The following is a 17,232-nucleotide window of genomic DNA, read 5'->3' as shown; positions in this document are numbered from 1 at the left end:
AGAAAACTGGCATACTGATCCTTTTGAAGCAAGATACTATTCTGACAATGGTTTGGTCATAGGTTAAATACTCTTCAGAGATGTCTGGAATGACTACTCCTTTAATTATGCTTTCCTCCTCACAATGTCCATGTGTCCCACTTAACACATAAATACAGACAATTCCTTTAGATACAGGAAACACTATTCATACACAGAAAGAGACAGAAGCAAGCAATAGCAAGCTCCATGCTCACCCATTTTCTCCATTCCAAGAGTTTTGTTTTTACAAATTGGTTTGCGAGAAAAGCAATACAGTAGATACAGTTGGTTAAAAGAGCATATTACTAAGCTTTAGAAACTCTAAGACACTTTACAAAGGCAAGATATTATTATCATCATCAACACAGCAACTTACAACTTGAAGTACCAGCCTATTTGGTTCCATTTCTTAAATTTTAATCCAGAGAATTTACAGTTTCTACACAGATAATCTCCTACCCTTTCAGAATATGAAAATATATAAATAGGTCTAATTTTTAAGGTAGTTCCTGAAAAAAATGTATCTATTAAGGACAGAAATAAAATCCTTCAAGATAGGGGGGAAAAGCTGAATAATTCAAGTTGAAAGCATTTAAATCCATTTGTTCAACCAATATTTATTAAGCAACGATTATATGTCAAGTACTCCTCAGTTCTGAGGTACAGAACTAATGAGGCTAGTAATTCAGGTGAGATAGGGTATGGTGATAATATAGTGACGTGTAAATAGGAGTCAGGGTCTCTTGTCCTCATGGAGCTTACATTCTGGTAGGGAAGACAGACAATCTCAAAACATAAATATAATGGTAAGTAAATATTTCAACAGGGCTATCTGTTGAAACTGCTCCAAGCAGTGCTTGAGGGAAGTGGGACTGAAGATTAGATTTACCAGAAGCAGTAGTGCTATACAACTTTAGAGAACACTGCATATGTGTTCTTAGGAATACATAGACTGCAATTGTCCTTCTTACCAGGCATCTCTTCATCTGGAATGACTGGACCTTCACAGCCTGTATGGCTTCATCCAAGAGCTTTTCCTGCTCATCCTGAGGTGACTGCTGTGTTGTAGGCTGAAAAATTTTTTTAAAAACCTCCCATTAATGTCTCATTAGCACTCTCTTCTAGTAAATCTGTTCTTTCTATATTTCCCACCATACTTTATATTTCCAAGGCTTTCATATAAGACTCATTCCAGTTCTACATCTCAAACTAATTTATTAATTTTTGACAACTGAACAGAGAGCTGTGTCATCACTGAAGTTAACAGCATAAGATTGCTGAAGGAGAAAAGTAATATGTACAGAGAATTTCTTCTTCTCAGAAACTGACTCAACATTCCTCTAGCAGGTTGGCTTCAAAGAAATATAAGGTGGTAGTTTATGGCTGCCTATGTTCTGCTAATACACTCTGAATTCAACTGGAACATAACCAATCTGGGGTGGTAAGTATAGTCTAACCCAAATCTCTAAAAGCCTCTCATCTGCACCTTAGTCTATTCTTAGGCAGACCAAGGAACTAGTTTATGAGAACACTTATCCCCTTAGGTAATATATAACGAGGGACTAAACAGCTTAGAAATAAAATAGCTAAAATTATTGTCAGTGACCTGTAGTAGAACACCATAAAGAGTACTCTCCTCAAGAACCTACCTTATCATTTCAAATATGGAGATCTACAGTTATAATGAACGAAGTACATCTATATAATCTTCTCTTTGCCATCAGAAAAATCTGCTTGCAAGATGAATTAGATCCACCTGTCAAGCAGTGTTAACCACTCCACCCCTTATGTTGTATAAACACTGTGTTACACCTCTACTACAGCAGGTATCACATTATAATTATAAATGATGGCCATTTTTACATCCTTGGGACCCAACACATTGCCTGACACATAATGGATGCTTCATAAATGTTCACTGTACGAATGAATAAGCTGGTTTTAGATTATGTTTTTAATAAAAAATGACTAAAGGATCAACAGATGAGTGGATAAGCAAATTGTGTTATATACATATAAGGAATATTACTCAATCATAAGGAGTGAAGTATTGATACATGCTACGTGAACTAACCTAGAAAACATTATGCTAAGTGAAAGAAACCAGACACGGAAGACCACATATTGTATGACTCCACTGATATGAAATACAGGCATACCTCAGAGATATTGCATGTTCAGTTCCAGACCACAGCAATAAAGCAAATATTGCAATAAAGTGAGTCACACAAACTTTTTGGTTTCATAGTATGTACAAAAGTTATGTTTACACTGTACTGTAGTCTATTAAGTGTGCGATAGCATTATGTCTAAGTAAACAATGTATATACCTTAATTTAAAAATAACTTATTGGGGCTTCCCTCGTGGCGCAGTGGTTGAGAGTCCGCCTGACGATGCAGGGGACACGGGTTCATGCCCCGGTCCGGGAAGATTCCACATGCCACGGAGCGGCTAGGCCCGTGAGCCACAGCCACTGAGCCTGCCTGCACATCCGGAGCCTGTGCTCCGCAACAGGAGAGGCCACAACAGTGAGAGGCCCACATACCGAAAAAAAAAAAAACTTATTGCTAAAAACTGCTACCCATCATCTGAGCCTTCAGTCATTTTCTTTATGCTGGTGGAGGGTCTTACATTGATGTTGATGCTACTGACTGATCAGGGTGAAGGCTGGGGTGGCCATGGCAACTTCTTAAAATAAGACAATGAAGTCTGCCTCAGCGACTGGCTCTTCCTTTCATGAACGATTTCTCGGTAGCATGTAATGCTGTTTGATACCATTTTACCCATAATAGAACTTCTTTCAAAATTGGAGTTAGTTCTCTCAAACCCTGCCCTGCTTTATCAACTAAGTTTATGTAATATTCTAATTCCTTTATTGTCATTGCAACAATCTTCACAGTATCTTCGCCAGGAGTAGATTCCATCTCCAGAAACCACTTTCTTTATTCATCCATAAGAAGCAACTCCTCATCTGTTAGTTTGATCATGAGATTACAGCAATTCAGGTACATTTTCAGGCTCTACTTCTAATTCTAGTTTTCTTGCTATTTCCACCACATCTTCAGTTACTTCCTCCACTGAAGTCTTAAACCAATCAAGGTCATCCATGAGGATTAGAATCAACTTCCTCCAAACTCCTGTGTATGTTGATATTTTGACCTCTTCCCATGAATCACAAATATTCTTAATGGCTTTACTTTATCCAGATCCATCAGAGGAATCACTAACTATGGCAGCTATAGCCTTATGAAATATATTTCTTAAATAACAAGACTTGAAATTCAAAATAACTCCTTGATCTGTCGGCTACAGAATGGATGTTGTGTTAGCTGGCGTGAAAACAGTATTAATCTCACTGTACATCTCCATCAGAGTTCTTGGGTGACCAGGTGCATTGTCAATGAGCATTAATATTTTGGAAGGAATCCTTTTTTCCTGAGCACTAGGTCTCAACAGTGAGCTTAAAACATTAAGTAAATTATGTTGTAAACTGATGTGCTGTCATCCAAGCTTTGTTTTTCCATTTATGGGCACAGGCCCATAATTCACAAGGACCCTAGGATTTTAGGAATGGTAAATGAGCATCAGCTTCAACTTAAAGCCATCAGCTGCATTAGCCCCTAACAAGAGGGTCAGCCTGTTCTTGAAGCCAGACGTTGACTTCTCCTCTCTAGCTGTGAGAGTTTTGTCTACATTGAAAATCTGTTGTTTAGTGTAGCCACCATCATTAATTGTCTTATCTAGACCTTCTGGATAACTTATTACAGCTTCTACATCACCATTTGCAGCTTCACCTTGCATTTTTATGGTACAGAAATGGCTTCTTTCCATAAACCTCATGAAGCTCTGCGAGCTTCAAACTTTTCTTCTGCAGTTTCCTTAACCTCTCTAAGCCTTCAAAGAACTGAAGAGAGGGCCTTGCTATGGATTAGGCTTTGGCTTAAGGAAATGTGGTGGCTGGTCTGATCATCTATCCAGACCACTAAAACTTTCTGTGTATCAACCATAAGGCTGTTGTGCCTTCTTATCATTCATGTGTTCACTGGAGTAGGACTTTTAATTTCCTTCAAGAACTTTTCCTTTCCATTCCCAGCCTGGCTAACTGGTGCAAGAGGCTGAGCTTTTGACATGCCTTCCTCACAGAGCTTAATCATTTCTAGCTTTTGATTTACAGTGAGAACGTGCAACCCTTTCTTTCACTTGAACGCTTAGAGGCCACTGTAGGGCTATTAATTGGCCTAATTTCAATATTGTTGTATCTCAGGGAATAGGGAGGCTCAAGGAGAGGGAGAGTAACGGGGAACAGCCAGTCGGGGGGCAGTCAGAATACACACATTTATCAATTAAGTTCGCCCATTCATATAGGCACAGTTTGTGTCACCCCACAACAATTACAATTGTAATATCAAAGATCACTAATCACCAGAATATAATAATGAAAAAGTTTGAAATATTCCAAGAATTACCAAAATGTGACACAAAGACACAAAGTAAGCAAATGCTGTTGGAAAAATGGCGCCAAAAGACTTTCTAGCTGCAGGGTTGCCACAAACCTTCAATTTGTTAAAAAAAAAAAAATGCAGTAAAGCAAAAGCACAATAAAACGAAGTAAGCTTGCATCCAGAATAGGTAAATCATCCATAGAAACAAAAAGCAGACTGGTGGTTACCAGGAGGGAGAGTGGATGAGTAACTGCTTAATGAGTACAGGGTTTCCTTTTCGGGTGATAAAAATGTTTTGAAACTAGACAGAGATGGTAGTCATACAACACTGTTAATGTACAAAATGTCATTGAATTGTTTGCTTTAAAATGGTCAGTCAATTTTATGTAAATTCTACCTTAATAAAAAAGAACAATGACTAGAGATAGAATGCCTCTTACACAATGAACTAGGAAGATGGAAGGCAAGCACTTACTTATAAACATTAAAGTTAAATCTGGTCTGCTCCATTATCAAAGACAATCAAAACAACACTTAATTTCGAGATTAACAAAAAGCACATAAAACCCACTTCTGAACTAGAATCATTCATAAAAATAGAATACTTTCTTGGTCTAATTTTGGAAAGAGGAAAAAAATTAATTAAATAATAAGCAATGCCAAGCATCTCTCTATCTTTTCCTGTGGCAAACTCTAGTAAACTGAGTTTCCCTGTGACCATACTTCTTCATAAGCATACATAAATTTCAAAGAAAAAGCTACGTATCTTTTAAACTGAACACTAATTTATACAACAGAACTATTAGTGTAAATGTTGGCAAGGAGAACATCAGCATTTAAGGATTCTGACTTCATGAAATTCACTGTTCATCACGGTCTAGCCATCTGAAAACTTCAGGAAGACCAAGCTATGGTTTGGGTTTTCTGGCTCTAAACTCCGGATGCAATAGATTTAACAATTATTAGAATCAATGGATTTCACTAGATTCAGATGGCCAACTTAGAGATAAGTAGTGATACATCAGGAAATTTTTATAATTTTTACTGTGGTAAAACATATATAACATAAAATTTGCCATTTTAACCATTTTTAAGTGTGCGGTTCGGTATTAAGCACATTTACATCGTTTTACAGCCAATGCCACCATCTATTTCCAGAACTTTTTCACCTTTCCAAAAGGAAATTCTGTTCCCATTAAACAGTAACTCCCCATCCCCCGACTTGCACTCCAGGCAACCACCACTTTACTTTTTTTCTCTAGGAGTTTGACTTCTCTCTAGGAGTTTAACCTCATATAAGTGGAATAATACAATATTGCCCTTTTGTGTCCAGCTTATTTCACTTGGCATAATATCTTCAAGGCTCATCCATGCTGTAGCATATGTCAAATTTTCCTTCTTTTTAAGGCTAAATACTTCATCATGTGTATATACCATTTTCTTTATCTGTTCGTCTGTTGATAGATATTTGGGTTGCTTCTACCTTTTGGCTATTGTGTATAATTATACAGCAAATAAAACTGTGGTTATAAACAGATTACAAGCGGGGGGGTGCTGGGAAGATGGCGGAAGAGTAAGACGCAGAGATCACCTTCCTCCCCACAGATACACCAGAAATACATCTACACGTGGAACAACTCCTACAGCACACCTACTGAATGCTGGCAGAAGACCTCAGACCTCCCAAAAGGCAAGAAACTCCCCATGTACCTGGGTAGGGCAAAAGAAAAAAAAGAAAAAACAGAGACAAAAGAATAGGGACGGCACCTGCACCAGTGGGAGGGAGCTGTGAAGGAGGAAAGGTTTCCACACAGTAGGAAGCCCCTTCGCGGGCGGAGACTGCGGGAGGCGGAGGGGGGAGCTTCGAAGCCGCGGAGGAGAGCACAGCAACAAGGGTGCGGAGGGCAAAGCGGCGAGATTCCCGCACAGAGGATCGGTGCCGACCGGCACTCACCAGCCCGAGAGGCTTGTCTGCTCACCCGCTGGGGCGGGCGGGCCTGCAAGCTGAGGCTCGGGCTTCGGTCGGAGCGCAGGGAGAGGACTGGGATTGGCGGCTTGAACACAGCCTGAAGGGGTTAGTGCACCACGGCTAGCCGGGAGGGAGTCCGGGGAAAAGTCTGCACCTGCCGAAGAGGCAAGAGACTTTTTCTTCCCTCTTTGTTTCCTGGTGCGCGAGGAGAGGGGTTTAAGAGTGCTGCTTAAAGGAACTCCAGAGATGGGCGCGAGCCGCGGCTAAAAGCACGAACCCCAGACGCGGGCGCAAGCCGCAGCTAAAAGCGCGGACCCCAGAGATGGGCACGAGCTGCAGCTAAAAGCACGGACCCCAGAGACGGGCGGGAGACGCTAAGGCTGCTGCTGCCGCCACCAAGGGGCCTGTGTGCGAGCACAGGTCACTATCCACACCACTCTTCCAGGGAAACTGTGCAGCCCGCCACTGCCAGGTTCCCGGGATCCAGGGACAAATTCCCAGGGAGAACGCACGGCGGGCCTCAGGCTGGTGCAACGTCAAGGCGGCCTCTGCCGCCGCAGGCCTGCCCCGCACGCCGTGCCCCTCCCTCCCCCCAGCCTGAGTGCGCCAGAGCCCACGAATCAGCAGCTCCTTTAACCCCGTCCTGTCTGAGCAAAAAACAGACGCCCTCCAGCGACCTACACGCAGAGGCGGGGCCAAATCCAAAGCTGAGTCCCTGTGAGCTGTGAGAACAAAGAGAAAGGGAAATCTCTCCCAGCAGCCTCAGAAACAGTGGATTAAAGCTCCACAATAAACGTGATGTACCCTGCATCTGTGGAATACATGAATAGACAACGAATCATCCCAAATTGAGGAGTTGGACTTCGAGAGCAAGATCTATGATTTTTTCCCCTTTTCCTCTTTTTGTGAATGTGTATGTGTATGCTTCTGCGTGAGATCTTGTCTGTAGAGTTTTGCTTCCACCATTTGTCCTAGGGTTCTATCCATCCATTGTTTTGGTTTTTTTAAAATGTTTTTCTTAATAATTAATTTTAATAACTCTATTATACTTTACCTTCTTTCTTTCTTTCCTTCCTTCCTTCCTTCCTTCCCTCCTTTAGACAACGAATCATCCCAAATTGAGGAGATGGACTTTCTGAGCAAGATTTATGATTTTTTCCCCTTTACCTCTTTTTGTGAGGGTGTATGTGTATGCTTCTGTGTAAGATCTTGTCTGTATAGCTTTGCTTCCACCATTTGTCCTAAGGTTCTATCCGTCCCCCTTTTTTTTCTAAATAATTATTTTTTAATTCAATAACTTTATTATACTTTATTTTACTGTATCTTCTTTTCTGTCTTTTTTCCTTCCTTCCCTCCTTCCTTCCCTCCTTCCTCCCTCCCTCCCTCCTTTCTTTCCTTCTTGCCTTCTTTTCTTCTTTCTTTCTTTCTTCCTTCCTTCCCTCCTTTCTTTCTTTCTTTCTTCCTACTTCTACTAATTCTCTCTACTTTTTCTCCCTTTTATTCTGAGCCGTGTGGATGAAAGGCTCTTGCTGCTCCTGCCAGGAGCCAGGGCTCTACCTCTGAGGTGGGAGAGCCAACTTCAGGACACTGGTCAACAAGAGACCTCCCAGCTCCACATAATATCAAACAGCGAAAATCTCCAAGAGACCTCCATCTTAACACCAGCACCCAGCTTCACTCAACGACCAGCAAGCTACAGTGCTGGACAACCTATACCAAACAACTAGCAAAACAGGAACACAACCCCACCCATTAGCAGAGAGGCTGCCTAAAATCATAATAAGTCCACAGACACCCCAAAACACACCACCAGACATGGACCTGCCCACTAGAGAGACAAGATCCAACCTTATCCACCACAACACAGGCACTAGTCCCCTCCACCAGGAAGCCTACACAACCCACTGAACCAACCTTAGCCACTGGAGACAGACATCAAAAACAACTGGAACTACGAACCTGCAGCTGAAAAAAGGAGACACCAAACACAGTAAGATAAGCAAAAAGAGAAGACAGAAAAACACACAGCAGATGAAGGAGCAAGATAAAAACCCACCAGACGTAACAAATGAAGAAGAAATAGGCAGTCTACCTGAAAAAGAATTCAGAATAATGATAGTAAAGATGATCCAAAATCTTGGAAATAGGATGGACAAAATGCAAGAAACATTTAACAAGGACCTAGAAGAAATAAAGATGAAACAAGCAACGATGAACAACACAATAAGTGAAATTAAAAATACTCTAGATGGGATCAATAGCAGAATAACTGAGGCAGAAGAACGGATAAGTGACCTGGAAGATAAAATAGTGGAAATAACTACTGCAGAGCAGAATAAAGAAAAAAGAAAGAAAAGAACTGAGGACAGTCTCAGAGACCTCTGGGACAACATTAAACGCACCAACATTCAAATTATAGGGGTTCCAGAAGAAGAAGAGAAAAAGAAAGGGACTGAGAAAGTATTTGAAGAGATTATAGTTGAAAACTTCCCTAATATGGGAAAGGAAATAGTTAAGTCCAGGAAGCACAGAGAGTCCCATACAGGATAAATCCAAGGAGAAATACGCCAAGACACATATTAATCAAACTGTCAAAAATTAAATACAAAGAAAGCATATTAAAAGCAGCAAGGGAAAAACAACAAATAACACACAAGGGAATCCCCATAAGGTTAACAGCTGATCTTTCAGCAGAAATTCTGCAAGCCAGAAGGGAGTGGCAGGACATACTGAAAGTGATGAAGGAGAAAAACCTGCAACCAAGATTACTCTACCCAGCAAGGATCTCATTCAGATTCGATGGAGAAATTAAAACCTTTACAGACAAGCAAAAACTGAGACAGTTCAGCACCACCAAACCAGCTTTACAACAAATGCTAAAGGAACTTCTGTAGACAAGAAACACAAGAGAAGGAAAAGACCTATAATAACACACCCAAAACAATTAAGAAAACGGGAATAGGAACATACATATCAATAATTACCTTAAATGTAAATGGACTAAATGCTCCCACCAAAAGACACAGATTGGCTGAATGGATACAAAAATAAGACCCATATATTTGCTGTCTACAAGAGACCCACTTCAGATCTAGGGACACATACAGACTGAAAGTGAGGGGATGGAAAAAGATATTCCATGCAAATGGAAACCAAAAGAAAGCTGGAGTAGCAATTCTCATATCAGACAAAATAGACTTTAAAATAAAGACTATTAGAAGAGACAAAGAAGGACACTACATAATGATTAAGGGATCAATCCAAGAAGAAGATATAACAATTGTAAATATTTATGCACCCAACATAGGAGCACCTCAATACATAAGGCAAAAACTAACAGCCATAAAAGGGGAAATCGACAGTAACACATTCATAGTAGGGGACTTCAACACCCCACTTTCACCAATGGACAGATCATCCAAAATGAAAATAAGTAAGGAAACACAAGCTTTAAATGATACATTAAACAAGATGGACTTAATTGATATTTATAGGACACTCCATCCAAAAACAACAGAATACACATTTTTCTCAAGTGCTCCTGGAACATTCTCCAGGATAGATCATATCTTGGGTCACAAATCAAGCCTTGGTAAATTTAAGAAAATTGAAATTGTTTCAAGTATCTTTTCCGAACACAAAGCCATGAGACTAGATATCAATTACAGGAAAAGATCTGTAAAAAATACAAACACATGGAGGCTAAACAATACACTACTTAATAACGAAGTGATCACTGAAGAAATGAAAGAGGAAATTTAAAAATACCTAGAAACAAATGACAATGGAGACACGACGACCCAAAACCTATGGGATGCAGCAAAACCAGTTCTATGAGGGAAGTTTATAGCAATACAACCCACCTTAAGAAGCAGGAAACATCTCGAATAAACAACCTAATCTTGCACCTAAAGCAATTAGAGGAAGAAGAACAAAAAAACCCCAAAGTTAGCAGAAGGAAAAAACTCATAAAAATCAGATCAGAAATAAATGAAAAAGAAATGAAGGGAACAATAGCAAAGATCAATAAAACTAAAAGCTGGTTCTTTGAGAAGATTAACAAAATAGATAAACCATTAGCCAGACTCATCAAGAAAAGAAAGGAGAAGATTCAAATCAATAGAATTAGAAATGAAAAAGAAGTAACAACTGACACTGCAGAAATACAAAAGATCATGAGAGATTTCTACAAGCAACTCTATGCCAATAAAATGGACAACCTGGAAGAAATGGACAAATTCTTAGAAATGCACAAACTGCCAAGACTGAATCAGGAAGAAACAGAAAATATGAACAGACCAATCACAAGCACTGAAATTGAAACTGTGATTAAAAATCTTCCAACAGACAAAAGACCAGGACCAGATGGCTTCACAGGCGAATTCTATCAAACATTTAGAGAAGAGCTAACACCTATCCTTCTCAAACTCTTCCAAAATATAGCAGAGGGAGGAACACTCCCAAATTCCTTCTACGAGGCCACCATCACCTTGATACCAAAACCAGACAAGGATGTCACAAAGAAAGAAAACTACAGGCCAATATCACTGATGAACATAGATGCAAAAATCCTCAACAAAACAGTAGCAAACAGAATCCAACAGCACATTAAAAGGATCATACACCATGATCAAGTGGGGTTTATTCCAGGAATGCAAGGATTCTTCAATATAAGCAAATCTATCAATGTGATAAACCATATTAACACATTGAAAGAGAAAAACCATATGATCATCTCAATAGATGCAGAGAAAGCTTTTGACAAAATTCAACACCCATTTATGATAAAAACCCTGCAGAGAGTAGGCATAGAGGGAACTTTCCTCAACATAATAAAGGCCATATATGACAAGCCCACAGCCAACATAATCCTCAATGGTGAAAAACTGAAAGCATTTCCACTAAGATCAGGAAGGTTGCCCACTCTCACCACTCTTATTCAACACAGTTTTGGAAGTTTTAGCCACAGCAATCAGAGAAGAAAAGGAAATAAAAGGAATCCAAATCAGAAAAGAAGAAGTAAAGCTGTCACTTTTTGCAGATGACATGATACTATACATAGAGAATCCTAAAGATGCTACCAGAAAACTACTAGAGCTAATCAATGAATTTGGTAAAGTAGCAGGATACATAATTAATGCACAGAAATCTCTGGCATTCCTATATACTAATGATGAAAAATCTGAAAGTGAAATCCAGAAAACACTCTCATTTACCACTGCAACAAAAAGAATAAAATATCTAGGAATAAACCTACCTAAGGACACAAAAGACCTGTATGCAGAAAATTATAACACACTGATGAAAGAAATTAAAGATGATACAACTAGATGGAGAGATATACCATGTTCTTGAATTGGAAGAATCAACATTGTGAAAATGACTCTTACTACCCAAAGCAATCTATAGATTCAATGCAATCCCTATCAAACTACCACTGGCATTTTTCACAGAACTAGAACAAAAAATTTCACAATTTGTATGGAAACACAGAAGACCCCGAATAGCCAAAGCAATCTTGAGAACGAAATACAGAGCTGGAGGAATCAGGCTCCCTGACTTTAGACTATACTACAAAGCTACAGTAATCAAGACAGTATGGTACTGGAACAAAAACAGAAAGATAGATCAATGGAACAGGATAGAAAGCCCAGAGATAAACCCATGCACATATGGACACCTTATCTTTGATAAAGGAGGCAGGAATGTACAGTGTAGAAAGGACAGCCTCTTCAATAAGTGGTGCTGGGAAAACTGGACAGGTACATGTAAAAGTATGAGATTAGGTCACTCTCTAACACCATACACAAAAATAAGCTCAAAGTGGATTAAAGACCTAAATGTAAGGCCAGAAACTATCAAACTCTTAGAGAAAAACATAGGCAGAACACTCTATGACATAAATCACAGCAAGATCCTTTTTGACCCACCTCCTAGAGAAATGCAAATAAAAACAAAAATAAACAAATGGGTCCTAATGAAACTGCAAAGCTTTTGCACAGCAAAGGAAACCATAAACAAGACCAAAAGACAACCCTCAGAATGGGAGAAAATATTTGCAAATGAAGCAACTGACAAAGGATTAATTTCCAAAATTTACAAGCAGCTCATGCAGCTCAATAACAAAAAAACAAACAACCCAATCCAAAAATGGGCAGAAGACCTAAATAGACATTTCTCCAAAGAAGATATACAGACTGCCAACAAACACATGAAAGAATGCTCAACATCATTAATCATTAGAGAAATGCAGATCAAAACTACAATGAGATATCATCTCACACCAGTCAGAATGGTCATCATCAAAAAGTCTAGAATAAATGCTGGAGAGGGTGTGGAGAAAAGGGAACACTCTTGCACTGCTGGTGGGAATGTGAATTGGTTCAGCCACTATGGAGAACAGTATGGAGGTTCCTTAAAAAACTACAAATAGAACTGCCATATGACCCAGCAATCCCACTACTGGGCATATACCCTGAGAAAACTAAAATTCAAAAAGAGTCATGTACCAAAATGTTCATTGCAGCTCTATTTACAATAGCCCGGAGATGGAAACAACCTAAGTGCCCATTATCGGATGAATGGATAAAGAAGATGTAGCACATATATACAATGGAATATTACTCAGCCATAAAAAGAAACGAAATTGAGCTATCTGTAATGAGGTGGATAGACCTAGAGTCTGTCATACAGAGTGAAGTAAGTCAGAAAGAAAAAGACAAATACCGTATGCTAACACATATATATGGAATTTAAGAAAAAAAAAATGTCATGAAGAACCTAGGGGTAAGACAGGAATAAAGACACAGACCTACTGGAGAACGGACTTGAGGATATGGGGAGGGGGAAGGGTGAGCTGTGACAGGGCAACTGAGAGGCGTGGACATATATACACTAACAAACGTAAGGTAGATAGCTACTGGGAAGCAGCTGCATGGCACAGGGATATTAGCTCGGTGCTTTCTGACTGCCTGGAGGGGTGGGATAGGGAGGGTGGGAGGGAGGGAGACGCAAGAGGGAAGAGATATGGGAACATATGTATATGTATAACTGATTCACTTTGTTATAAAACAGAAACTAACACACCATTGTAAAGCAATTATACCCCAATAAAGATGTTAAAAAAAAAAAAGAAAATCATTTTTGATTCAACCTACCGAGCACCAAGTGCATCAAGTGCAGAATAGAAGAATAAAGGGTGATTTGACTTCAAAAAAAAAAAAAGAGATTACAAGCAATTCAAAAATACTTGTATAGAAATGACCAGATTCAGTAATCTGAAAACAAATTGGCAAAATTTTTCTATTTTGTATCAATGGCGTTTAAAATTAATAGAAACATATATATACACAATGTAGAAAATTACAGACTTATTAGTAGGCTACAAATGAAGAGATAAAGCTATATTAATGTATTTTTACATATTACTTGTAAGACAATGTAGTTATTATACAAACGGCTATTCTAGTCTACTTATTTATTTATTTGGCTTCATTGGGTCTTCATTGCTGTGTGTGGGCTTTCTCTAGCTGTGACGAGCAGGGGCTACTCTTCGTTGCAGTGCACGGGCTTCTCATTGCGGTGGCTTCTCTTGTTGCGGAGCACGGGCTCTACGTGCGCGGGTTTCAGTAGTTGTGGCACATGGGCTCAGTAGTTGTGCCACACGGGCTTAGTTGCTCTGTGGCATGTGGGATCTTCCCATACCAGGGCTTGAACCCGTGCCCCCTGCATTGGCAGGCGGATTCTTCACCACTGCACCACCAGGGAAGTCCCCAAATGGCTATTCTAAAGGAGCATCTAGATGCCCTTCCTGGGAAGTGTCACATTGCGGGTAGTGTCATATAACGTGAACACGCTCTCATTAAACACAAGCCAGGTAACCAATGATTCCTCACTCATGAAAGTGGTTCTCCGTTTACAAATGACCCTGTACATAGCAGCTACATGCATCAGAGAAAAATGGAAACACTACAGAGTCAAAATCAAATTAACATTTGTGATCAGGCCCATTTTAGCGTGAGACTCAAGCCGAACAGCCCTCCCAAGTCTACACAGTTAAAAGGTGCAGAGAGGTGGTGCAGTGGTTAAGAAGCTGCCTGCCAATGCAGGGACGGTTCGAGCCCTGGTCCAGGAAGATCCCACATGCCGCGGAGCAACTAAGCCCATGGGCCACAAACTACTGAAGCCCGCGTGCCTAGAGTCCATGCTCTGCAACAAAAGAAGCCACATAATGAGAAGCCCATGCACCACAACAAAGAGTAGCCCCCCTCGCCGCAACTAGAAAAAGCCCGTGTGCAGCAATGAAGACCCAACGCAGCCAAAATTAAATAAATAAATTTATTTTTTCAAAAAGGTGCAGAGAGAACAAAGGTCACTATGAACATATCACTTATAAAACTATTCTCCATTCAAACAATGTGCTTTCACTTCCTCTTGTAGCAAACAAGGTTAATAAGAGTACTTACATCACCGTTATGAGTAATAAGTGAAGTGACACAGATAAAGCTTGAAAAGTGCTTAGCACTTAGTAATAAGCACTTCACATAAGTGTTACCATTATTATTATATCCCCCTTGGACATCAGCAATTATCTCCAACGATCCTAGAAACTTATTTGTCAATCTCTCCACTCATGCTACGGATGTAATCTAACAACGCGATGCAAAGCAACTGTAAAGTGAAAATAACCAGTCTCTCAAAGATACAGAATTTCATTATGTTAATGAAAGTACTATTTTAAAAATGATGATAAGACACAAAATAGCAATTGAAGTAGGGAGAACTAAGGATGATGAAGGGATGGGAACGTCCAAACATGTATTTTAATACCAAAGTGTCTCCACCTTAATTTACCAATAAATTGCCCCAGGAATCCTATGATGGCACACACCATGAGCATTCACTTCTCCCAGCTTTATCTACTAGCAATACGCTTTCTTCTCCACCTGGGGAATTTCTGCTCACCTTCCTCAGAATCAAAGTTAACATTTACTTCCTGTAGTCTTTCCCAAGCTCCTCAGGCAGAACCGTCTCTCCCTCCAGGGCCCCACAACACTGAGTTGACAGTGCTAGCAAAGCGATCCTCAGACTGTATTCCATTAAGTGCCACAAGCAAGTCTTCCCTGCTAGACCCTTAAGTTCTTTGAAAGCAAGGACTATGTTCCCATTGCCCAGCACAGTCCATGACATAGAAGGCACACAAGATGCATGATGAATTGAACTGGATCCTAGAATTTTAGGATTGGGAAGGGCCAAAGAGGCAACATTTGTTTTCAGATGCAAAAAGGAGACTCAAAGAAGATTGAGTGACTTGCCCAAGTCACAGAGACAGTGGCTGTGGCAAGACTGCTACTCAAGTTTTCTTTCCCAATAAAATTCATGAGAACAGGACTGGCTCACTGTGTCTGGCTCACTGCTCCAAACTGGTTCATCAAGCACAGAATCTGGATGTATAGTAGATCCTCAAGTAACTGCTTTGATTACAAAACACTATAAATGTCAATCCATAAACGTTGAGAAACAGAGATATCCTAGTTTAATTTTTGCACCGTTCTCATATCAATTCCCAACTAAAAATTCTGAGAAATAAGCAAAATCACCTTGTATGGCATCATATTATATGAAAGTAATATATGTCAAACATTCTGCTTTCTGGCATTAACACATTTAAAGCGACCCCTGTTTCCAGGCTTACAGGTTTTCAGAAGCCTGTCTACGTAAAGTAAATAGTGAGATAAAACTGACATACTGTACACCAACATCCAAAAACATTATTCATACTGTGCAGACTATGTCAAACGCTAATAAAATGCAAGTGACAACTTGCCTTTGTGGAAACTAGACACAAGGATTCACACTTTGAGGAAGTTCAAGTTCACCAGCCAACAGCCACATCACGATTTGCTGCCAGCACGGAGAGGCGCTAAGGAGTATGCCTACTTCCAGGAAGTAAAACACTTGGATTTCATCAATGGGGAGGTCAGTAAGAGAGCCAGGACGCCCAACGAACAAGTGTTAAAGGAAACAAGCAGTCTCTTTTCCGTCTCTCAGAATTAGTAGATATCAGAGAGCATGAGTCCTTCCAGGAAATTCACGTAAGCGAGTCCCTAGAATTCTGACACACACTGCAATCGAAGGGGGCTATGAGGCCGAAGAAGGCCCGGGCACCATTAAGGCCCCTCCGGAAGGTATTTCTTGCACAAGGAAGGGATAAGAAAGCACTACCAGGCACAAAGGTGGAACCGCCAGCAAGGGAGCAGCCTCTGGGCGGATCCCAACGCCACCTCTGAGCCTCAGGCCCTCCCCACGCTCCCGTTCCAGCCAGACGCCCAGACCCGGCACTCTGGATCCCATCAAGGCGGGCGGTGGCCGACTCCACTCAGAGGGGCCGCAGTCCCTCACGGACCCCCAGAGCTAATGGGCGGAGACACCTCCTCAAAGAGTAACGGCCGCGGCCAAGCACCCCCGCCCACCCGAGCCCGGATCGCCCCGCCTGCGGCCTTCCCCGGCCTGTCGCCCACCCCGCAGGCCAAGCCGGGCTGGTATTAGCCCCGACCCGGCTGCGGGGCCCCGACTCCTCCTGCAAGGCTCCAAGGCGGTGGGAGTGAGCAGGTGCTGGGAGAAGGGTCGGCCCGGGGCCCGCGGCCCCTCAGCACTCACCATGGCGATTCCCCTAAGCCTGCAGCTAACAGCACCCACCCCGCGCGGAGCCTCCCGCGGTCAGGTGACTCTGCAGCCCCTCCAAGCCCCGCCCCCTCTAGCTCCGCCTTCGGACGCTGCAGGCAGCTCCTAGATTGGCC

General features: G+C 41.1%; 1 protein-coding gene across 2 annotated transcripts in view; it reads right to left on the bottom strand.

Annotated features, from left to right (window-relative positions):
* The window catches only part of VPS35 (VPS35 retromer complex component), a 41,469-nt gene extending 24,290 nt beyond the window's left edge, over nucleotides 1–17,179 (bottom strand). The window contains exons 1-2 of one of the 2 annotated variants that reach the window (XM_019932460.3): nucleotides 17,093–17,179; nucleotides 993–1,091 (exon numbers count right to left, since the gene is read on the bottom strand). In XM_019932460.3, coding sequence (XP_019788019.1) covers nucleotides 993–1,091; nucleotides 17,093–17,095 — 102 coding nt within the window. In that variant the 5' untranslated portion in view covers nucleotides 17,096–17,179. Of the gene's footprint in view, nucleotides 1–992; nucleotides 1,092–17,092 lie in introns of those variants that run through there. The other variant, XM_019932461.3, reaches the window with a different exon arrangement.
* Nucleotides 17,180–17,232: the final 53 nt, after the last annotated feature.

The sequence above is a fragment of the Tursiops truncatus genome, chromosome 19 (genome assembly GCF_011762595.2).
Source record: "Tursiops truncatus isolate mTurTru1 chromosome 19, mTurTru1.mat.Y, whole genome shotgun sequence".
Lineage (NCBI taxonomy): Eukaryota > Metazoa > Chordata > Mammalia > Artiodactyla > Delphinidae > Tursiops > Tursiops truncatus.
This window is presented reverse-complemented; position numbering and strand designations above follow the sequence as displayed.